The following is a 23,796-nucleotide window of genomic DNA, read 5'->3' as shown; positions in this document are numbered from 1 at the left end:
GATGATCCAGAATTCCCTGCCACTCTCTGAAATAGGAACTGTGAATATGTCATCGTGACTGTCTCTGTTGAGAAAATAGGCTCTGAGGAGGCTGTTAACTGACTCAAGGTCACTGTGATTGGTAGAATGGTGGCTCCCCAAAGATGCCCACTAGAACCTATGAATATGGCACATCACATGGTGAGGGAGGACTGAGGTTGCACGTGGAATTGGGTTGCTAATCAGCTGACCTAAAGAATGGGAGATTATCCTGGATTATGAGTGGGCCCAATATCTTCAGAAAGATCCTTAAAATTGGAATTGAGGCAAAGAATAGTGTCAAAATGATGCAATTTGAAAGGACCTGTCCAGCCGTTGCTGTTATTGGAGGTGAGAGGGGCCCCAGGCCACAGAGCGTAGGGAGCCTCTGGAGGCTGGCAATAGCAAAGAGATGGATTCTTCCCTAGAGCCTCTAGAAGGAACATGCCCTATTGACACCTTGATTTTAGTCTATTGAGGCCCGTTTTGGACTTCTGACCTCCAGAACTGTGAGATAAATTGATGTCCTTTTAACCTACTACATTTATGGTGATTTGTTACAGCAGAGGCAGCAAACGAGTACTGTGGCATAGCAGTAAAGGAGGACCTGAGAGGAACCCAGGACCACGTTACTCCCATTTACTGTCGTGCTGTACTGGGATGAGGCAGGGGGCACAGTATGGTGATTCCCGCCTCCTGGTCTTCGCCCCAACACTGCTTCAACTATAGCGCCTTTCCCTAGTTAATATCCACCTTCCTAAGTTTTCAAGGCCTAGCTGAAGTCCTGGTGGTGTTTATAAATATTGCCTAGCTAGCATAATGTCTGGCACATTACGGACATCAAATGGAGTCTTACTTAGCATGGTTTTCTGATTTTCCCCTGAACTTTATATTAGCATCTTCCTAACAGGAAACTCCTTTTTAAATTGTTTTTTTAAATTTTTTTTTAATTTATTTGTGATAGTCACAGAGAGAGAGAGAGAATGAGGCAGAGACACAGGCAGAGGGAGAAGCAGGCTCCATGCACCGGGAGCCCGACGTGGGATTCGATCCCGGGTCTCCAGGATCGCGCCCTGGGCCAAAGGCAGGCGCCAAACCGTTGCGCCACCCAGGGATCCCCTAACAGGAAACTCCTATAGGCCCAGTCCAAGTCTCTTAATAAGTCATTTTAGAAGCTAGTGTCCTGGGTGACCATGGCCCACCCAGTCATCCCTTCCAACTGGTCTTGAGGTTGTCTGTAAGATAAGAGAGCTGTGCACTGGTTGCCTCTAAAAGACACTTCAGTCTGAAAATACATTGGCCCTTGGCCTGTTTCTGTAGGCCTAGGAAGTAAGAACTCTATATTTTTAAAGGTTTGTTTGCAAGAAAAAATAAAGAATGTGTGACCCTTGTGCTAGACCCTTAGAGCAGCCTAAGTGTGGTGAAGGAGGGATTTCTTTTGTGAAGTCTTTCCTTCCCTGAACATGTAAAAACAACAGGGAATTTAATTGAAATATGTACAAGAGAAGTACTTGAACTGATCATTTTAATATTGTGCTTTGGTAAAATAATAGATGGTGTGAGGGTGCTCACTGGCGTGTTAGTATATGTGACAGTGCATATTTAGCTCTGCAGTTTGTGTTCCTCTAAAACAACGTATTTGGAACACGTTTCTCTCTTCCCTAAGTCACAAGAAATTAAAAGTCACAGTGAAGAAGTTCCATGTTTACTTAGCATTTAACAGCATGGTGGCAAGCACCACAATGGCATGTTGTATCTGTGGTGTCCAAATGCCAGCTCATTTTCTGGATAATTGCTTTGTGCTTTATATTAAGAATTTTGAGGGATCCCTCGGTGGCGCAGCGGTTTGGCGCCTGCCTTTGGCCCAGGGCGCGATCCTGGAGACCCGGGATCGAATCCCACGTCGGGCTCCCGGTGCATGGAGCCTGATTCTCCCTCTGCCTATGTCTCTGCCTCTCCCTCTCTCTCTGTGTGTGACTATCATAAATAAATAAAAAATTAAAAAAAAAAGAATTTTGAAAATATGCAAACCTGAGAGTCACATGTCTAGTGACAAAATGCAAGTAATTGCTCTAGTGCATATGTTGGAAACAAACATTTCGGTAGTCTTACATTTCTATGAAGGTGTTCTTTCATTTGGATGAATGTATTTATTACTGGAAATGTGAGAAGTCATCCATTGAATATTTATGGATCACTGTGTAAATGCTAAGTGACACAGGAGGGGGGTGGTTTTTCCTCTATAGAATCTTATTGTTTCCCTTTCTCTGCCTGGTCTAAAACCTTGGAAAGAGGAGTGGGAAAGCAGAAGTTAATAAAAATGGCAAAGTAAAATGAGGGTTATTTCTAGGGTGGAAGGTACAATAATGCAGGTTTGCTCTGTGGAATGTCACTATTTCTCAGAATAAAGAAGTGAAAGAAATTTTCTCAGGGAGTCAGTGACTTCTTAGCCATTGCCGATTAAAAGCCACATGACTTAATCCAGTGATATTTAGTTTGGAAGTATCCTGCTTTATTAGCAGTTCTCCTCATGAGTGTTTTTCTGGACCTGAAACTCCATTTTGTTCCATGATCCCTGAGAAATTAGCTCACACAGATGTCTCCTTTTTCTACCATTCCTGATAGAAAAATTGCCGCACAGCTCAGCTCCAGCCTTTCTGTTCATTCTTTCACTGCATCCTTGAGTGCCTTACTTTGCAGTGCACCAAGTGCATGCAGCTCTAGGCTTCTGAGAGAGAATTCATTTCAGAAGCTCAGCAGTTTACACCTACAGTCACAAGGTCTAGAGACTCAGCTTTTCCTTTCTGAAGGAGAGAAGGGGACACACTTTTAAAAATAAAAATAACTATTCTCTGCTGTTGGAGGGGTTTTCATGGAAAAAAATGAAATATTCCCTTAAGTATCCTTCCCAGACCATTATTATTGGATTCATTATCTCAGCTTCTTCCTAAGTTTATGTGAATCTTGCTTTTTCATGATTATCACCTTGGCATAGTCCAATAGAAATGAACCACATAGGTATTTTTAAATTCTCTGGTGGCAGCATTAAAAGATAAGAAATTGATGAAAATAACTTACATATATAAAATAATTCATTTAACCCAGTATATCCAAATTATTACCATTTTAACACACAATCAGTATAAAAAGTATTGAGATATTTTGGATCAAGTCTTTTATACTTTTGCACTTAACAGCACATCTCCATTCAGATGATGAAATCAACCAACCAACCTCCCTCCCTCCCTCCCTCCCTCCCTTCCTTCCTTCCTTCCTTGTTTTATTTATTGAGAGAGAAAGCAAGCACGAGTCAGGGGCAGAGGGAGAGAAGTAGACTCCCCGCTGAGCAGGGAGCCTGATGATGGAGCTTGATCCTAGAACCCTGGGATTATGACCTGAGCTGAAGGCAAGCACTTAACCAACTGACCTACCCAGGCACCCCTAAATGTTGAAATTTTGTAGGAAATCCTTTTTTTATTTTTTTATTTATTTATTTATTTTTATTTATTTATTTTTTTGGAAATCCTTTTTTAAAAAAAATTATTTATTCATGAGAGACACAGAGAGGCAGAGACATAGGCAGAGGGAGAAGCAGGCTCCCTGGAAGGAGCCTGATGTGGGACTTAATCCCAGGACTCCTGGATCACAACCTGAGTAGAAGGCGGATGCTCAACTGCTAAGCCACCCAGGCATCCCTTGTTGTAAATACTTAATCTATATTTAGATTACATAAAAATTACGTGGAAAAGGATTTACGTATTCAAGTTGTTTTAAACATACCTCAAAAGTTTTCCAGTGAGTGAGCTGAGTATCACTTTAAAATTAAATCAATTGAAATAAAGATGAAAATCGAGTCCTTTACTCACATTTAAAGTGCTCATTAGCCACATGTTGCTAGGACCTTGTAGCTCTGGACATAGGCTTCATTATTCAAGTGTCCCAGGGTAAAACAGTTTTTTCTTGAGCTACTGAGTCTCTTGCAAGCATATCCCTGAGTTAAATGTTTCAGATTTCTGTTCTTGGTTATCTGTTAGTTGGTGAGTGTGAGTTGTATATCTTTGCTTTAGGCAAATTTATTTTTTTGAAAGCAAGAGCACGAGAGAGCTCATGCACATGTCTGTGAGTGGTAGGGGTGGGGGTCAGAGGAAGAGGGAGAGGGATTCTTAAGCAGACTCTGCTGAGTGTGGATCCTGAAGTGGGGGCTGAAATCAAGAATCAGACGCTCAACCAGCTTGGCCACCAAGGCCACCCCTATTACTAATTTTAAAACCATTGAAAATCTATTCTCTTTCCCAACAAAAGAAATGATCGTTACTCTTTTCTGGAATGTTTGAGAATTTTAACGCTTTGCCTCCTTGAGGTGGTAGTTTTTGTTGCCTCAGTTTGTATGTGTTTTATACCAATACTAAACTGAAGTTTTAATATTAAAAATTGAATTTAAGGAAGTGGCTTTAAGCAAAATAAAATAGTCTGATGTTAAAATGTTATGCAAAAGCCTCAAAACAAAAATCTTGATGCAAACCAGAGAGATGGCAAGTGAGCCAGATGCATCTGAGTAGAAACCAGATGGGATTTCGGATTCTTCCATCCTGGATGTGCCCTTGGAGGTTGCCATGAGGTACATGGTGACAGTGGTGTATGGAAGGCACAGGAAGGTCAACAGAAGCTATCTACCTAGGGGGAATGTGGGAAGCAGTGGTGGAGCTTTCTGTTAGAGGCAGAGAAGAACCCAACCTCAAAAGACAGCAAGGGGTAAACTTGCATAAGTACTGAAAGTAGGCAAGATTAATGGATCAAAACAAGGTCATTTATAATTCAGAGCACACAGTGATGTGATGCTGTGGGCCTAGATGGTGGCTGTGTATGTGGTGGGCTGCCTTGTAGCTGAGGGACCCAAAGCCAGGGGCTTAGCACCTTTTTGTACCAAGTGTCTGATAAGCCAGTCTTCATACTGTGGTCAAATGACCTCCGTAGTTGCCTATATGATCAGCTACAGAGACTGATTAGTAACTGCTGCTCCTACCTCAGTGTTCTTTCTTGGTCTTGTTACATCTTTGGCAGTGGTCTTTGTGACACCTTTCACTACATGGTTGTGAATGGACTTGAAACTGGCCACTTAACCTGGCTAAGAAGAGTTTATTAAGATTTTTTATTTTTTATTATTTTTAATTAATTAATTATTTTTAAAAGATTGTATTTATTTATTCATGAGAGAGAGAGAGGCAGAGACACAGGTAGAGAGAGAAGCGGGCTCCATACAGGGAACCCGATGTGGGACTCGATCCTGGGTTTTCAGGATCATGCCCTGGGCTAAAGGCAGACACTCAAACGCTTAGCCACCCAGGTATCCCTATTGAGATTTTTTTAAAAAGTAATTTTTTTTTAAATTTTTTTATTTTTTATTTATTTATGACAGTCACAGAGAGAGAGAGAGGCAGAGACACAGGCAGAGGGAGAAGCAGGCTCCATGCACCGGGAGCCCGATGTGGGATTCGATCCCGGGCCTCCAGGATCGCGCCCTGGGCCAAAGGCAGGCGCCAAACCGCTGCGCCACCCAGGGATCCCTTAAAAAGTAATTTAACAGGATCATGCGTATCATTGTTGGGCCTTATTTTCATGGGGAAGGGGAAAGCATTATTCCAAGTTTATTTTTAATTCTTTAATTAAGATTGAGTCCTTAATTAAAATACTGAAGCTTCATTACTTTTAGGAGAAAATTATTTGTTTTGGAAATGACAGAGACCCCTACTATAGAAAGCCTTGGAGCTCTGCTTAACAGAGAATGTTCTGGATGTGGAGGTGTGAAGTGTTATTTTTTTGTGTCTTTCTTACACTGTAAACTTCCTCTGCTAATTCAGGTACTCCTTGTGCACATGAGAGTGCAAATTTAAGCACCTTCTTCTAGCAAGATTTCCGCTATATGCAGGAACTTAAAATAGATGTGTGAATTTCATAGATATGTCTATATGTGAAAAGTAAAGTTTTGAAATTGTGATATGTTCAGGCATGGCATGTTCGAATCAGCTGTGTGCAGGCAGACTGTCCATTCTTAAAGCCATTAAACAGCAATTTGAATAGGCCATTTCAACTTCTGGGTCAGGCTGTCACTTTTTCTTCCTCTGCTCCAATAAGTCATGTCGGTGACATTGGCTATCAAATGCATTTCCTCGTTGGCTGCTTTCTCCCTTTTTTTTTTTTTTTTTTTTTTTTTAAAGCCATGGCTGTCCCTAAGATTAAGCCTTCTCCTGGAGATCTGTCTCCTAACCCTCTCTAACATCCTGTGTTCTCTTTTGACGGCTTTGGGATCTGAACTTACGTATTATGCCATTTTTTGAAATTCAAATTCTGAGCTAATTTTATACTTGTAGAAAAGTTGCAGAAATAGGACGGGGAGTTCCTCCGTTTTCTTCCTTCGCCTTGCTTCCCCCATGTTAGCATGTTATATAACAAACCATTTGTTATGATGCTTTGGTCAAAGCTAAGAAATTACCATTGATACAGTATCATTAACTGAACCACAGACCTTATTTGAATTATGCCAATGTTGTCTTCACTAATGTTTCCTTTCTGTTCTGTTATCCATTCTGGGATCCCATATCACATTTAGTTCTTTTTTCTCCTTAGTCTCCTCCAACTCCTTTGTCTTCCCATGTCTTGCATGATCTTGACAACTTAGAGAACACTGGTCATTGTTCATTTTGTTGCTCAAAGAGCTCCAGCTTTCACCATTAGGAGTGTCTTGGGTTGGCTCCTGTGTCCTTTGAGTGCACTCCATCCTTCATTATGACACAAGATGTGTCCGTTTTCTTTTGTATTTCCTTGCCCTAGCTCTGGAATCACCCTCTTCTCCAGGGAGCCCGGGTTTCTGTTATGGGAGAAAGGCATTTAGAAACCAGGATCGGGGTGCTGGCTGTGCTGTTTGTTATCAGGTATCTTGACTTGTAAGCCCTTTCAGCAGATAGAGCGAGGACATGTATGTGTTCACACCCACACATATTCATACATTTGTAGTTCTGTTTGTTATCTGTGTCTGTGTGTGTGTGTATGTGAAAAGCCATAAGTTTATACTAATTCCCTCTGATTCCAGTCTAATATCAGCATAGCTTTCCTCTATTACAAGTAACTTTTCCCACCCACCCTGAGAATCCTGGCCCTCATTGTCTTCAGTTTTATAATATTTAGTCAAGATACTGTTCTCATTACTCCATTCTTTCTCCCCACTCCTCTACCCCTCCACTGTGGTGTTATAGTTTATCTGTTAGTGCTTGTTTTCCTCTTCAGTCTGCCCCACATCTTGGTTGGTGTAATGATTTTTTTTTTTTTTTTGTAAATATGTGAAGTGTGTGAAACCTTGCTGAGGCTCTGAGAGTTCGATACAAAGGTCTTCCCGGAGGAGGAGGGTCAGGCTGTCTCGCCCCTGCTCTCCCGACCCCATTTTCTTTCCTTTCCCATCCTCGTCCCTCTGCCCCCCTCACATAACCAGTCTCTGTCGTTTCTGGCTTATCCTTCCTGTATTTCTTTGGTTTTGTGCCATTTTAATCATATTTGTATGAAAGGTGGTTTAACACAACATTAGGGATTGCCATTCCCCTTGGCCGCTCCTCTGAGAGGAGGGGGACACCACTACTGCAGAGTGGGACTCCTGTGATGAAGCCGGAAGCTTGGTGTGTTTACTACCTACATATTTTTATATTTTGGCTACTTGGATATAACTTGGTAACATTTGAAGTTTAACTAGTATCTTATTTAACATCTACTGATAACACAGAAGGGGGGGTTAGGAAAGAGTGTACCTTTTCCTACACCATCTTATCCACTCACCTTAACACAAGATATTTTAGTCCATTTTCAGCCATACAAATACATCTATTCCTTAGGGGTAAGAAAAGATAGCTTACACTTAAGGATAAAGTCCTCTTTGATCTCTGCCCCCCCCAAAAAATTATTTTTATTATCCTTTCAGAGTCTTTACACTGTTTAAAAACATAGGTGCCTGTAGGAAAAAAAATGGATGCTATTTTATAAGGTGGGAGGTTTTTATTTTTATTTTTTAAAGATTTTATTTATTTATTCATGATAGACATAGAGAGAGAGAGAGGTAGAGACACAGGCAGAGGGAGAAGCAGGCTCCATGCCGGGAGCCCGACGAGGGACTTGATCCTGGGTCTCTAGGACCGCGCCCTGGGCTAAAGGCAGACGCTAAATTGCTGAGCCACCCAGGGACCCCCCACCCCGTTTTTTTAAACATAAAAATGTATACTTTATCTTTTTTTCAGCTTGCTTTTTCACTCACACGTGTCAAAAAAATGTTCATGTTGTATAGATAGCCTTGCTCCATTGTTTTTAACATCTGCAGAGTATTTCTTGGTGACTGTCTTTATGTGTGACTCTCAGTGCACATATGCAGATAAGCAGCAAGGTTTGAGGCTGCAGCCTGACGCCTGTGTCTCCTTGTGATCAGCATAGCCACTTGCTCTCTCAGGTGGCTACCACTTGATGTTTCCCACCAGCATTGTATAAGCGTCATTTCTCTACTGGTCACCAATACTTGGTATTTCCTGTGTCTCAGATTTGGGGCAGTTAGACCGTAAAGAGGGGTATTTTGTTTTAATATGCTGTCCTCTGAAGTAGGGAGGTTCAGTGTATTTTCGTGTAATTTTAGCCTTTACATTTTTTATGTGGTTTGCCCATTTTTTAACTTTCTTTTTCTTATTAATTTGTGTGAGTTCTTTGTACATCTTAGACTCATTCATTTAACCGATATTTATTGATCTCTGAGATGCCTAGGTACTGCTATAGGTACTGGGGTAATAGCAATAAACAAGATTTCTTAATATCACAGAAGGTAAGGGGAAGGTGGACCAGAGAAAATCAAACTAAATCAACAAGATTATGTAGATATTAATAAGTGCTATAAAACAATAGAGTAATGGTAGAGAGCATGCTAGAGTGGCGAGGAAGTCCCAATTTGCCCTTGCATATTTCATCCTCAGAGTATTTGCATTGAGGCGGGGTGGTCAGGGAAGGCTTCTTGGAGAAGGTTGGGTTGGAGCTGACGTCTGAATGATGAGGAGCCAGGCACGGAAATGTCCAGACAGAGGGAACAACATATGCCTGGGCTTTATGGTGGGGTTAAGGAGTGAAGGAGCCCGGGGTCACAGGAGATGAGGTCACATCATTGCAGCAGACACAGTGCAGGTGATGATCAGGGAGGTTATTCAGGAGGAGACATGAGGTGTTTCAGGAGGAGGTTTCTCCAGCAACTCCTTTCCTGTCTAGGCTAGGTGACCAAAAAGAGCTTTACTCTGGGGATTTGTGCATCAAGACTTGATCAATGGGTTTTATGGTTGTTTCAAGGCATAGGCTTTTTCTTTAATAAAGGAAAATTTTCTGTTTCAGATTACCTAGGAACAGTACGATTTGGGGTTATCACAAATAAACATCTTGCGAAACTGGTATCCTTAGTACACTCTGGAAGTGTGTATTTACATAGACATTTCAACACATCACTTGTAAGTATTTTGAAATCACATTTATATTAGTGCAGTGGTTCTTAACCTTGTTTAGGTCATGGACTTCTTTGAGAATTGAATAAAATCTCTGGGCACTCTCTCTAGGAAAGTGTACATGATTTTATATGCAAATTGAGAGTTTCTACAATCCCATGCTAGAGCCCGTGTCCCTGTTTATGAACCCATGCATTAGAGAGGGTTCTCAAATGTAACATCTAGAAATTCTTTGTTTATATTCTTTGATTTTGGTATAGCCTCGTTTTCCTCATTGGATGAAATTGCAGGATTATTCTGTTGGAGCTTTGTTACTCTGGGCCAATGTTCTCAGAGATTAAGCTTCCATCGGACGATGTTCTTTGTTCATTTGTCCCATTTATCAGGAGTGATCATGTGACGTTCTTCTCAGCCGATGAAATGGATTTTGAAGTTCTTGTTACATCAGTGAGAAGTTGATGGCTTCTCACCCTAGAGATCCTTGGTTTTCCATTGTCGTCTTTGTTCACTGATTTCATTTGCTTTTGGTGGACCAACCCCACCTCAGCTATTTCTGAGCTTTTGACCTATATCTTGCTTAGTCCTGTGCCTCTGCTCTATTTATTGCTGCTTCTTCAGTCCCATCACCGAGAGTTTATTTTTCTCAAGTATCTTCTGTCTCTAACTTCATTGACAGTGTAACATACAGGTTGAGTGAAGACCAGTATCTCTGTACCCTGTGTACCCAAATCGTTGAACCTGTTCCCCTTGATTCAGTGTGCAAGTCTTGTGCCTGCCAGGGGACCATTAGGCCCTCTCTGGGGGTGCCCCTAGTTGGTTCCCAGTTGGTTTGCCAGTGCCCTTGGCTTCTGCAAACCCCTAGGAGCCCAGATGCTGTGCTTTATTTCTTGTAGTTTGTACTCCAAAAGTCAAATATATTTTTGTGTTTTCCTAATAGAAATGCATATATGATGTTAGAGTGTGGTTTGCAAACTCCTGCTGTCCCACGTGGAGAATCACTGACGTCCTGGTTTCTCTGCTGCCCACCTGCCCTCCTTGTGCCTCTGAGCTTCTTCTCCCTCTGTTTTCACTGTCATTTCCTTCATCCTCTTTTTGTTGCATTCTGGACGACCAACACATATTTGTTGGGTTTAGAAGGGAGGGCACTGAGGAAGAATCATAAAGCAGAGAGAAGCTAGGCCTGTGGGAATGGCCCTGGCATGTACATGGGGCTTATTGCATCTGCTTGGTGGTTTTTAAAGGTCGACTGGTTGGTTTAGCAGCAGAATTCTTTTTGTCAAATGAAATACTACTGGGAAACCAGTATTTCAACAAAACCAGTGGACATCTTTGTCATGAGACAATTTAATTCTGTTTTGGGGAGTATAAAATATCTCATTTTGGGGACCTCCAAAGCACTTCTTTTGGGAGTTTGATTTGAAACCCAGTGATCCATATTGTTAGAATTTCAAACATAATTTTGTGTTGACTTTGGTTGTAACAGAAAAAGTACAAAATCTAAAAGTTCTTTTCCTTCATTCTGTACACTTGAGTGTGATCTGTGGCCTTATGTAAGTTCTAGGTCATTCGTGGATTCATTCAAGTATTTGTTGAGTTCCTGGTGTGTGCCAGGTGTTCTTCTGGTCACTGGGGGTACAGGTGACCAAAATGGATACAAAGCTCTGCCCTAATGGAGGGTCTTCTCCCACCATTATCAGCCAAGTTTTGAGGAACCAATGTAAAAATCTAAATGATCCTTGACTTTATAACTTCCATTTCCGTAGGTATTCATTAATCCTTTTATAATCTTTTATAAGAACTCAGTAAAATGTAATAGCCCCCTTCAGGTAGGGTGGAAGAGGTCACTGTTGCCAGCAGCAGATAGGGAGAGTTCTTCCTTGATAGAGGAGTCTGCTAAAGGGAACAAGAGGAATCTGTGATATGAAAGTCACTGACTTTCTGCAGCCACTTTTGCTCTTTCCACCCACTTGTGAGGAAACACACTGTCTGGAGGAACAGGGGCAGGTCACGTCCCTGAGTCATCTAGTCTGCTCCTGGGCAGTGGTGGGGTGGTCAGGGCCTCTTGAGGCCGGGGCTGATGTGCTTTGAGCCTGCCCTGCTTTCTACCCTCCGTGTGTTGTCCTTCACAGGTCTTTCCCAGGGAGGCTGTCAACTACACAGCAGAGAACATCCATAAGTGGGCCTTAGAAAATCGAGAGGCGCTCCTCCGATGGCTGCGGCCACACGGCGGCAAGAGCCTCCTGCTGAACAATGAACTGAAGAAGGGGCCAGCGCTTCTTGTATTTTTACCTTTTAATCCTTTAGCCGAAAGCCACCCCTTAATAGATGAGGTAAGAGTCAGAATGTTAAAAGGTATCTCACGAGGAGCAGGAAAACCTCATGAACTTGGACATCTCACTCCACGTTGAGAGTGAGTTCCACCAGGAGCCGAGAGTCTGCCAGGAGGGGCAGCTGCATTTCTGAGGTGTTTACTCCTTCGTCCCATAAATGGGAGGGTGTGTGCCGGACATGGGGTCCGCTGTAGCATCTCTGGGCCACATTGGCTGATAGCTGTGCTTGGGTCTGGGGGAGTTGGTGAGAGCAGCTGCGCGTCCCTCGGGTAGGGCCAGATGTCCCCCTTCCCACCATGACCAAAGGGGGCATAGTGGGATGGGAGGGACGGCCAGCAGCACAGGAGCCCAGATGCTCGGTGTGGCCCTGGCGATGCCGTTGTCGGGGGCTGGGCCTGAACACCAGCCCAGTGGTTGGCAGCAGCATGGTGGAGCTGGGCTCCCTTGTTTCCCTAAGCCTTTTCTGTTGCACAGAGAAGCAGAGCGGTTTCCAGAGACACACGCTGCTAGGAGTCTGCCCCTCCCTCTTTTCCTGTTTCATCTGGTGCAGTCTCTCTGGGTGTGAGTTTATTTCATACATGGATCATTGGGAGACACTTAGAGAGAGTAATAACAATTACCAGAGAGCGCCTGGGATTGCTAAATTGGATTTACTGGGGGGTTTATTTTTTCCTTCCCTCCAGGATCCCTTAATTGGCCAAAACCAATTTCAGACAGCCAGTGTGCCACTGGCCAGGCTAACCAGACACTGCCTGTCCGGTAGCCCCACCGCGCGAGCCTGACGGGCTGCCTGGAGGCGACAGGGAGATGGGGTTTTTGCCCAGCAGACCCCTGACTTTGCTACTCTGGAGCCTCACTGTGAAACTTGTTAGCCCTGCTGCCGCCCTGGCTTAGAGGAGGAAAGGAGAGCAACCGACTAGCTTTGTTTCTTCTCCCATTAAGGAAGATGTGGAGTAATAAGACTAATTTTCTTTAGAAAATCTTCACTACACAGATATTTTATGAATGGAGAACTCTCCCAAATTACTAGGCCTTTACTGCATTTACTGTTAAGAGCCGTAAGCTCTTTGTAGGAAAGGTAGGGTGTTCACCGAGGTGTTAGCTATGGTTTGGATTTTTACTTTAACTTTTAAATTTTCTTTGTGGAGAATTCGGTCTTGTCTGATTTGGGCAAGTCAGGGTCCTGGGTGGGGTTGTGTTTTGTGACTGGAGCCCAGTTCCTCTGTTTAGGGCCTTGTGGTTGGAATTTGGCCCCTGGTGGAAGGACGCTAGCTTCCCCCATTTCCCCTGGCTCGATATCTCCCTTCTCTCTCCTAACTCCTCCCTATGGCCCAGCCCCCCCTCCTTTTTTTTAAATCACTTTTTTCCAGTGGCTCCTTTCCTCAGAGCAGAGTGTCCCTGCAAGGTAAGTGGATTCCCCTAACCTATGGTTGAGGTTGTTAAAAACCAGATGGCATCTTAGCAGTATTATGGATTACTTAGTCAAATTAAGTGTTCTGTGCAGTACATTTCCCTCTTCATTTTAGGTCAGTTAAGCAAATGTTTATTGAGCATTGTGTCATGGAGCCGTAGAGGAGAAAGATAGAGAAGATGCAGACTTGCTTTCATGGTCTCAGAGGCTTGTCCAGTGGGGCAGCAGGAGCTTGCTTATAATACAAGGCACAGGAAGGTCAGCCCCAGGCCCGGGTCAGGAGGAATTAGAGGAGAGAGGGCTCTGTCCCAGGATGCTGAGGGCCAGGCAGGGGTGAGGTTAGGAGAGGCTGTGCACAGGGCAGATATGGGGGACAGACTTTCGGGGTGGCCAAGATGTTGATGCATTGAGAGAAACGTAAGGGAAGGCACAGCCTGAGCTGAGGCACAGTGATGGGGAAGTTGCTGCAGGTTCAGGATTAGAAGTACTGTAGGTTGTGGGGCCCCCCATAGGGGCTGCCTGGTGAAGAACCAGATTGAAAGCCTGAAGAGGGTAGGCCGTTGGGTACATCTTTGAGGACTTCTGGATTAGTTGTTGCCGTCACAATCTCACTGACAAAGGAGAGATGTCAGCAGAGCTGTGTGTTCCTTAGTAAAGTTTTCCAGGTAGCAGTGTTCCAGGAGTGTGGGAAGTAGTAAAATCCAGAGCTTGGTGGGGGAGGGAAGTGGGGTGTGTGAGCAGAGGTAAGGAAGCCATCAGGGTGAGGGTGGCTGGGGTGGGGGAATGAACACCACACTCGACACTCCCAGAGTGAGTTCTAAACTCATCAGCTCCCCAACCCCAGAAGAGGTTAAGCCATAATAAGCCTTTTTCCCCGTGACTACCTCTGGGCCCAACTTGGGCAGACTGTAGAGGAAGTTTCTATTGTTGAGGTCAGTGTCCCGTGAGGGTAGTAGTGTTGGGGCTTGACAAGCCAGGGGTTTTGAGGCAGCTGTGGTCGGGAGTAAACAAGAAGATGGCCGTGTGCTGGCTCCACTGTGAGGCCCGGTCTGGCACTGGCAGCTGCTTATACACATGCACTCCCCCTCGACCCCCACCACAGAATACAGCCTGCACTGCATATAGCGTCAGGCTCCCTGCATCTCTACAGAGGGTCCTAGAGAGGTCACAGGACATCTCAGTGGGCTTCCCCAGAGAGATGCTCACTGCAGCCAGCAGAGGGTCTGTGTGACTCTTTCCCCCTTTACCAGCACTGCTCAGAGGTATTCGCGATGTTTAAGCCTCATGAGCAGAGTCATGGTTGTTTTTGTAAAAGACTATAGTAAATACTTGAATTTTTGTGGGGTTTTTTTGGGAGACTGCAGGGGGCGCAGGTGAAAATGGTAATCCAGTGTGTCTTTGGGTATCAAGCAGTGCCCAGATGTGGTCAGAGGGTAGCTGGGTTCCTATGGATCATATGGGCTTGACCTTATTAGTGTGATGTGCTGTCAGAGCCTTATCCAGAAAGGGCTGAGATGTTTTTGTGTGGGGGGAAAAATGAAACACTGGTTTATCATCTAAAATGATCTTTTCAAGAACTGTTTGTTTTTCTGTACAAATGCATGTGTCTTGAATCAACTCTCTATAAATACTATATATATAAAATTGGGGGATGTTTTTAAAATTGGAAAAGCACTCATTAACTGGCTTTACACACACATTTTATTTATTTTTATTTTTTTTTTGAGATTGTATTTTATTTATTCATGATAGACACAGGGAGTGAGAGAGAGGCAAAAACTTAGGCGGAGGGAGAAGCAGGCCCCATGCACGGAACCCAACGTGAGACTTGATCCCGGGTCCCCAGGATCACATACTGGGCTGCAGGCAGCACTAAACCGCTGCGCCACCAGGGCTGCCCTTTTTTTATTTTTTAAAGATTTTATTTATTTATCCATGAGAGACAAAGAGAGGCAGAGACACAGGCAGAGGGAGAAGCGGGCTCCATGCAGGGAGCCCAACATGGGACTTGATACCGGGACTCCAGGATTGCACTCTGGGCCGAAGGCAGGCGCTAAACCGCTGAGCCACCCGGGCTGCCCTACACACACATTTTAATGAAACAAAATCCTGAGTGACTTAACACCTTTTAACTAAATGGCAAGATTTGATCCAAGTTAGTACATGATTCTGTTATATTTTTTTATTTTATTTTTTTATATTTTTATTTATTTATTCATGAAAGATATACAGAGAGAGAGGCAGAGACACAGGCAGAGGGAGAAGCAAGCTCCATGCAGGGAGCCCGATGTGGGATTGATCCCGGGACTCCAGGATCATGCCCTGAGCCAAAGGGAGGTGCTAAACCGCTGAGCCACCCAGGCTTCCCCATGATTCTGTTTTAGAGAGTAAATGGAGTAGCTGCTTTTGGATTATAATGACTTGCTAGTTTTCCTTATGAACCTGAGGTGGGTAGTAAAAGGTATTCAGTTTGGAAATAATTGTAGAATGAAATGTAAATCTAATCAGGCTAATACTGATCTCTGAGAGTAAAACGGTTAGTCTCCCCAGGAAGTGGAAATGTGTATGTTACCCTAAGATGCCATTCATGCACCAGAGCTTCTTGGGCATTTGTTCTGTGCCTGGCTCTGTGCTAGGCTCTGGGGAAGACAGGAGAAATCAAACAGGGTCCCTACCCATGAGGGTCCATAAGCTTGTGAGGACGTCTCAGCAGATACTTGTGAGACTGTGGGAAGGGCTTTGGGACTCTGAAGATGCAGAACTGAACTCTTCCCAGCTGAGGTAGGGTGAGGTGGTGTTAGCCTTACTGAAGTAGCCATCCTGCTGATGCTGGGCCTTGGGTACAGTATTGAGGTTTGTCAGATGGAGGAGGTCCTGGCCAGGCCTGGTCTAAAGAGGGAGGAGCGACACTGAAAAAGCAGACACAGGCCAGACTTCGCTGGATTTTATCCTCCAGGTAGTAGGGAGCCATCGAATATCATTTGTCTGCAGAGTGCTGTGCTTAGGGTGGTAGTTTTAGAATTAACAGTGGCAATGTGGAGGCTGAGTGAGGCAGGGGAGAGCACATGGTCGTGGTCTGTGACGACTGAAGGCTTGGATTGAGGCTGTGGCCTTGGGGACACAGAACGGCTGGCTTTATGTTGCTCAAGTCAGAGGCAGCTGGGCTTGAGGTTTGCGCTGACATGAAGGGGAGGTTGGAGCTCAAAGGATCACCATTCCCACTTGATGATGCTATTTTCCCAGAGAGGGCGGTATGCGGGAAGGAGAGGGTTATGGGGGAAAGTGGGATGGACAAATGTGGTTTGGAACAGGTTGAACTTGCGGTCTCCTGTGAGGTGTGAATTTACTTGGAAACATGCATGCTGTGAAGTATTGTGATCCATTTGTGAGATGTTTGGGAAATATATAGACTTAAGGTAAAAAAAGAAGACATTGCACGTATGTAAGAGTTGCAATGCTTGAAGGGGAAATACCCTCCTCTGGGAGTTGAGATTAAAAATCTCTCCCTGGCCCCTTGGCCAGGAAGCATGTCATGGGTGAGCTGGGCTCTTGTGCAGTGACAAAGACGTCCACCTCTAAGGCCTTCTCCCTCTCTGCAAGGTTGGCTCCCTGTTGATAGAGGGACATGTTCTGAGAGAATCTGAGCCCCTTTGTTAATAGCTTTCAGTGCACAGGTTTCCTCTTCCTTTTTGGCACCAGGAGAGGACATGGCTCTTCGTGAAGCTCAGCAGGATGCTTCCCCCGCCTGCGGGCCTTGGGGCTCTTTCCCTACACTGTCACCGCGCCTCTCACCAGCTCTGCCTGTCTTTCAGATCACCGAAGTGGCCTTGGAGTATAACAACTGTCACGGGGACCAGGTGGTGGAGCAGCTCCTGCAGCACCTGCGGCGGGCAGACGCCCCGCTATTGAGGCCTCTAGCACCTGAACCCCCTGAGCAGCTGCCGGAGCCGCCGCTGATCACGGCATCCCCCTGCTGTAACACCGTGGTGCTGCCCCAGTGGCACTCCGTCTCCAGGACCCACAACGTCTGCGAGCTGTGTGTCAACCAGAGCACGGGGGGCGTCAGGCCGAGCTCGGTGGGCATGCCTCAGTGCAGCTTTTTTGAGATGGCGGCAGCTCTGGATTCTTTCTACCTCAAGGAGCAGACATTTTATCATGTGGCATCGGACAGCATAGAATGCAGCAATTTTCTGAGTTCCTATAGTCCCTTCAGCTACTACACTGCATGTTGCAGGACCATAAACAGGGCCGTGACGGGCTTCATTGATTCTGGACAAAGTGTCTTTGAAACCCCGACCATCACGTTTTCTTCCCTTGAGAAGAAATGTGAGGTCGATCCCCCAGGCTCCGTTCCTCACATTGAGGAGAACAGGTATCTCTTTCCTGAGGTGGACGTGAGTAGCACAAACTTCACAGGCCTGAGCTGCAGAACCAACAAGACCCTGAACATCTACCTTTTGGATTCAAATTTATTTTGGTTATATGCAGAGAGGCTGGGGGCTCCGAGTGCCACTCGGGTGAAGGAATTCGCCACGATTGTTGATGTGAAAGAAGAGTCTCACTATATCTTGGATCCAAAACAAGCTCTTATGAAGTTCACCCTAGGTACTGTGGGCAGTTTCCTTCCCCAAACATAAAAAGTTTTGCTTAACTTAATACCGGTCACTTTCATCTAGGATCTCAGTACATTTGGTCACGGGGTGGGGGGGGGGGGCGGGGGGGACATCAGCTCTTTAGCTCATTTAAAATATATAGGCTGCAGTTGGTCATAATTTTAAAAGAAGCTAATTTTGTTTATTCATTGGAACAAACTTCCTAACTCCAAATTTTGGATAAGTTTGTCATGTAGCCCCTTGGGGGTGGGGTGGGGAGGTAGGTGGTCAAGGTTCCAGATTGATAGTGCTTGTCCCATTTCTAAATTGGAGTGGGCTGCATGGGGTGGGAACCTGGCCCCAGGGAAAGCAGTGTGGTGGAGAGTCATTCTGATGGGAGCATCCCAGGGGACTGATGAATATGAGCCCCCACAGCAGTGCCACTGTAAAGGAGCTTAGGAAGCAGTGAAACAGTAGAACCACCTGTCCTCCCTTTTGTCTCACAGGTTTGGATGTATGAATATCAAGGCCACAAAACCTAATTTGTTCTGTTGCTGTTTATACCTCCTTGAGAAACGCTGCTCTGACCTTTTGTGCCTTGATTGTAACAAACAAGCATCCAGTGCAATAAGTGTCCCCTTGCAAACCAGCAAAAACCACTTTGGGGGTGGGGGGCCCATTATGGGAAAGCATGTGTGAGCTTGCCCCTGGGGCTTGGCAGCCGCAGTAAACTAACCCATGCTGTCCTGTTCCCAGGACTTTGCTGACATACTTGATGTCCACACAAGGAAGTGAGAATTCAAAAGCCGTGTTAGTTCAGCCTCATTGGTAACACGGGGAAAGTCAGTGTTTGCCAAATGCAGACAGGAGGAATTTGGTAGGGAGGGAAACCTGTTATTTCCAAGTTTTAGAGGGTATGAAAGCAAGAGTAAACTCAGAGCCCCCTAAATAATAGTCTTTTTATCGGTCTTCTTTAAAGCCCAGGTGAAGCTTGTTTCTGATAATCGACACTTTTGGAAAGGCTTATGTAAATGTTGGTTTTTTCCCCTGTCAAATTATATATTAAGATTTTATTTATTTATTCATGATAGACACACACAGAGAGAGAGAGAGAGGCAGAGACACAGGCAGGGAGAAACAGGCTCCATGCCGGGAGCCCAATGCGGGACTCGATCCCAGGGACTCCAGGATCAGCTCTGGGCCAAAGGCAGGCGCCAAACCGCCGAGCCATCCAGGGATCCCCCCAAATTATGTATTATAAACATGAAGCTCCTAAGTGTTGAAAGGAACCCTGTGAACCAATCACTTTATGAATTGCATTCTCCATTGATACTACAAATTGCATCTCATCTGTGTTTTCTAAAGTTACATTTTGGTGTACTGAATTTTCTTAAAGTGAAACAAGCCTGTGTTTTTGGAGTGTTCATTGGACTTCTGTGAATTCTGCTCAGTAATACTCAAGCATTCATTGAGCTCATAATGGTATTCAATTTGAATTTAAGGGTCATCTGAAAGAAGCCTTCTTCAGAGTATCTACTCTGAAACACACACATCTAGCTCAGTTGTATTCCTGTAGTTGACGACCACATTTGTAAGGGTCCTTGTGAAAAAATACTTGTGTGTCGTTGATTTGCAGAGTTGACTTTTATGTTGGCTTCTCTTGGCCAGTTTAGGGATTTAGGTTTCATTTAGATGAGGAGAAAATTTTTGGTTTTATGTCTCAGAAACATAGCCAAGTAAGTTACTCAGATGTAGACAATGACCTCTGTTTAGTATGCACATGACACCCTTCACTTCCTCTCCCCTCTGCAGAACACGTCACTGTTCATCAAGACCTCAAAATAGAGAGGGTTAGAAGAAGGAGAAAGAAGGGAGAGCGCAGACCAGCCCTGCTTCAGACAGACAACCAAGCAATCTGAGGACAGTGGAGTTTATGAGGAGAGGTGTCAGGTCAAGTTAGGCTTTAGTATTGCTTCTGGGTTATATATATAGGTTTTCCCACTAAATATAATTGAGTTTATTTTTCCTAAACTTTCAAGAAGGAAACTTGAAAAACTTGAATAAACAAAAACCATAGCTCCTTGTTCTTGAATTTATGAGCATGAGACATCCACTTGCAACAGCTTGTGTAGTAGCTGTCCTTGTAGTGATGTTGAAAGGTCTTAGAATTGGGGGGATCCCTGGGTGGCTCAGTGGTTTAGTGCCTGCCTTTGGCCCAGGGCATGATCCTGGAGTCCCGGGATCGAGTCCCAAGTCGGGCTCCCAGCATGGAGCCTGCTTCTCCCTCCTCCTGTGTCTCTGCCTCTCTCTCTGTCTCTGTCTCTCTCTCTCTCTCTCTCATGAATAAATAAATAAATCTTTAAAAAAATAAAAAAAATAAAGGTCCTAGAATTGTAGGTTGAAATCTCTTAAAGATTGTGGTGTGTTGATCTGTGCAGTCTCGGGTGTCTATTTGTGGACCAGTCCTGTTAGAAAAAAGAGAATTCCTAGTCTGTAAATACTAGAGCATCTGATCCCGCACAGCATTTTGTTACCTAAATCACCGTCTGGGGAGTTGTCTCAAAGCTACACCTGGTGCCATGCTGGGCAGTTGTAGTCAGGGTTTTACCTGGGCAGTTGCAGTCAGGGTTTTACCTGTAGAGGAAGTGTTAAAAATGTAAGCCTGTGAAGCCAGCCCAGGTTTTTAAATGTAGAGTTTAAAGTAGGCCAGCTATTCTCCCTGTACTTAGCAAAGAGCTGATCTCATTTTCTCTTTATTTTTAGAGTCTTTTATTCAAAACTTCAGCGTTCTCTACAGTCCCTTGAAAAGACATCTTATAGGAAGTGACTCTGCCCAGTTCCCTTCTCAGCATCTAATCACTGAAGTGACAACTGATACCTTTTGGGAAGTGGTCCTTCAAAAACAGGTATGGAATAATGAGAGAGACAAAAGTTAAGCCATCTCTCCCTATTAAAACAATTCCCAGAGCTGCAGTTCCTGGGGTGAGCGTTCAGGTTTGATGAGTAGATTAATCTTGTGGCAGTCTTCTTGCACAATGCACATGAGTTGCACGGTGGTTTTCTAACTGCCAAAAGTCCTTAGAGAAGGCCCGTAATTGGAAAGCTCTAAAAATGAAATTTTTCATAATTGGTGCATAAGCAGCATTTCTTGAATGCCTGCTGGGTTCTAAGCACAATGAGGACATGAGCCCATTTCCGAGGCGCCAGTAACAGCCATCTTCCCTTCCCCCAGGACGTTTTGCTGCTTTATTATGCACAGTGGTGCGGCTTCTGTCCATCCCTCAATCACGTCTTTATCCAGCTAGCTCGCCTCCTGCCGTCGGACACATTCACTGTGGCAAGGTAAGGGAGCCTGCGGCACTTTGGGCTTGTGCCTGTCTCTCCTCCTTATGGCTTAGCCACTTGGTTTGCAGGGGTCTGCCCATTTTCCCTTAACCCTGGGCAGGGTGCAATTTCATTGTCAGCTGAAAGCCATGAGCAAAACCTCATTGAAACCAAAGTTTTCCTGATGAGTTCTGAGTGTTCCTTCTATAGTGTCGAGTATGTTTAGCCCTGATTGAATTCATGGGAGGATGAGTGTGGTGGGAGCAGTGCTGACCTGGTTGCTAAGACAACTCCTGGAGTGGCCAACTCCCCGGAATAGCATGGGAAGGGTGCCCATGGACTTGCATGGCGCTAGAGCCTCAGCCCAGAGAAAGGGGGCCGCTCCCTGATGTGCTGCCAACCGGCCCCGGAGCAGATCTCTCCACCAGGTCCGGGTTTCCCTTCTCGCTCCTAAAATTAGGAGGAAGGATTGGTTGATATATGTGTGTTTTAGTTTCGTGATTCCGTGGGTACTGGATGTGGCCTCTGTAGTAATCAAAACAGTTTTTAAATCGTTGTTTTATAGAAACAAGCCTTAAAGTGTTTTTGGAAAAGGTACTAAGCTGTTCAGGGGGCGGGGGGGCTGTTTAGACTTCAGCCTTCCAGACAGAATTAAATATAAAAGATTAAATCATAGGAAAAAATAGCAGAACATAGAATATTGGGTTTGCTAGTTCCTTTGAGAGATGGAAACTTTCCAAAGTGAAGCAGTTACAAAAAAATAATTAAAGATGAACGGATTCCACTAGATGAATGGATTCTACTCCGTGCAGTGAGAAAAATAAGGAAAGTAGGCTTTTAGAAAGGACACTAGCTATGTTTTACAGCCTCTGTATTTCACCCACTGGATCTACTATAAGTAATGATTAGAACCAAATTTGAGGGGTTACTGTGCAATGAGGTTTTTCTATATACATGTTATCTGACCTTGTCAGAACATGCAGTGAAGCAGGTATAATTGTTGCTCTCTTTTTACTGAGGAGGAAACTGAGCCACAGAGGGAAGGTAACTTGCCCAGAGTCACATAGCCTGTCAGTGAAGGACAGGACTCCCAACTCCAGACCCTGAGAAAGAATAGGGGTTTAAGGAACTGCCGAGAGGGGAATGTGGTCTGTCCACACAGGGAAGTGTTCTTTAGCCTTAAAAAGGAGGGACATTCTGACACCTGACAACATGTATAACCTTTGAGGACTCAGTGTTAAATGCAGTACAAAGGGATGCGTACTGTGTGATGTGAGGCACCCAAGCGTGTCAGATTCACAGAATCAAAGTAGATGGTGGGTGCGGGGGGAGTGGAGAGTGGGGAGCTGTTGAATGGAGAGAGAGTCTGTGTTTTGTAGGATGAAGAAACCGTTGTGGAGGCGGGTGGGGTGATGGCCACACAGCATCATGGGTGCACTTCATGCTGCTGAGCAGTGCGCTCAGAAATGGTCAGGCTGGGACATTTTGTGTGTATATTACCACAGTGAAAAACCACCTGGGGCGCAGGGGGAGACACAGCTGGGAGGGACTCCTGGGTGAAGAAGAGAGGTGAGGAGTAGGATTCTCCTGGAGGAGGAGAGTGTAAATACATAAGTAGGGAGAGTACAGTCTAGTCAGTGTAAATTAAAACAATAACAGTATCATTTACACTTATAGGTGCTGTTAAGTGACGGGAGTCTTGTGTTGATAGAGTCAAATGAAATTGGCACAGTCAGAAGTAGCTCATAGGATAAGTGAATTGGGTGGAACCTTTTTGGAAAGCATGTTAGCAACATTTGTAAGAAAGCACAAAAACAGTTATGCATTTTTGCCCCAGTTAATTTCACTTTGGGGAATTAAGGAACTGGGACTTGGAGAGAAGCGTGAGCTGTCACTGTAGCGTGATTTATGTCCACCAGGAGAGCAGTGCCTAAGTAAATTGTGACTGGAGTTTGAAGGGATTTTTACCCATTTATTAGAACAATGCTTTTCATATAATTAGTTGAATCACATGTGAGATGTACGGATGCCGCTCTCCACAATATGTAGGCGTCTACACCACGCTCGAATAAGAATCCCAGAAAGAAAGTCCTGATTAGCCCAGTGGAATTCTGAGTGGAGGTTTATGATCATGTTTTTCTTCTGATTGTACATTTTTTCTGAAGTAAAACTCAGGAGAAAAAAAGTATTTGATGATAGACTAAAGCGTTCAATAACCACTTATTTAGAAAACAGAACCCTGATGTTTTAAGTAGGCTGTCCCAGGCAGAGGCAGGAGTCCTGTTTTGTTAAATTGTGTAAAACCATTATAATTTGGTCATCCTTCTGGACAAATGCATCGCACTGATTCACTCCCATCCCCCATTATACTTTCTGAAAGCTTGTTTCAAGTTAGTGATTCAAAAAATTGCCATCTTTTGTGTGCATTGTTTTTGATGATTGACATCGGAACCTCCTGGCCAAGTGGTCCTCCACTTGGTCTGCTCCCCTCTTCTAGGATGTGTTTTGTTTTTGAACCATTTGAGCAAGACTTGCGGGCTGGGGTGGGGGGCTCAGGGTCATAACTTTATTTACTCCAATCCTACTAATTCTTGCAAATGGGACATCTCGATGGA

General features: G+C 44.5%; 1 protein-coding gene across 8 annotated transcripts in view; it reads left to right on the top strand.

Annotated features, from left to right (window-relative positions):
* The window catches only part of TXNDC11 (thioredoxin domain containing 11), a 64,155-nt gene that overhangs the window by 34,793 nt on the left and 5,566 nt on the right, over nt 1–23,796 (top strand). For all 8 annotated transcript variants that reach the window (XM_077906653.1, XM_077906650.1, XM_077906652.1 and 5 more), the window contains 5 exons: nt 9,418–9,530; nt 11,654–11,854; nt 17,078–17,870; nt 20,621–20,763; nt 21,090–21,199. In XM_077906653.1, the coding sequence (XP_077762779.1) occupies nt 9,418–9,530; nt 11,654–11,854; nt 17,078–17,870; nt 20,621–20,763; nt 21,090–21,199 (1,360 nt within the window). The remainder of the gene's footprint in view (nt 1–9,417; nt 9,531–11,653; nt 11,855–17,077; nt 17,871–20,620; nt 20,764–21,089; nt 21,200–23,796) is intronic.

Source organism: Canis aureus, chromosome 8, assembly GCF_053574225.1.
Source record: "Canis aureus isolate CA01 chromosome 8, VMU_Caureus_v.1.0, whole genome shotgun sequence".
Classification (NCBI taxonomy): domain Eukaryota; kingdom Metazoa; phylum Chordata; class Mammalia; order Carnivora; family Canidae; genus Canis; species Canis aureus.
This window is presented reverse-complemented; position numbering and strand designations above follow the sequence as displayed.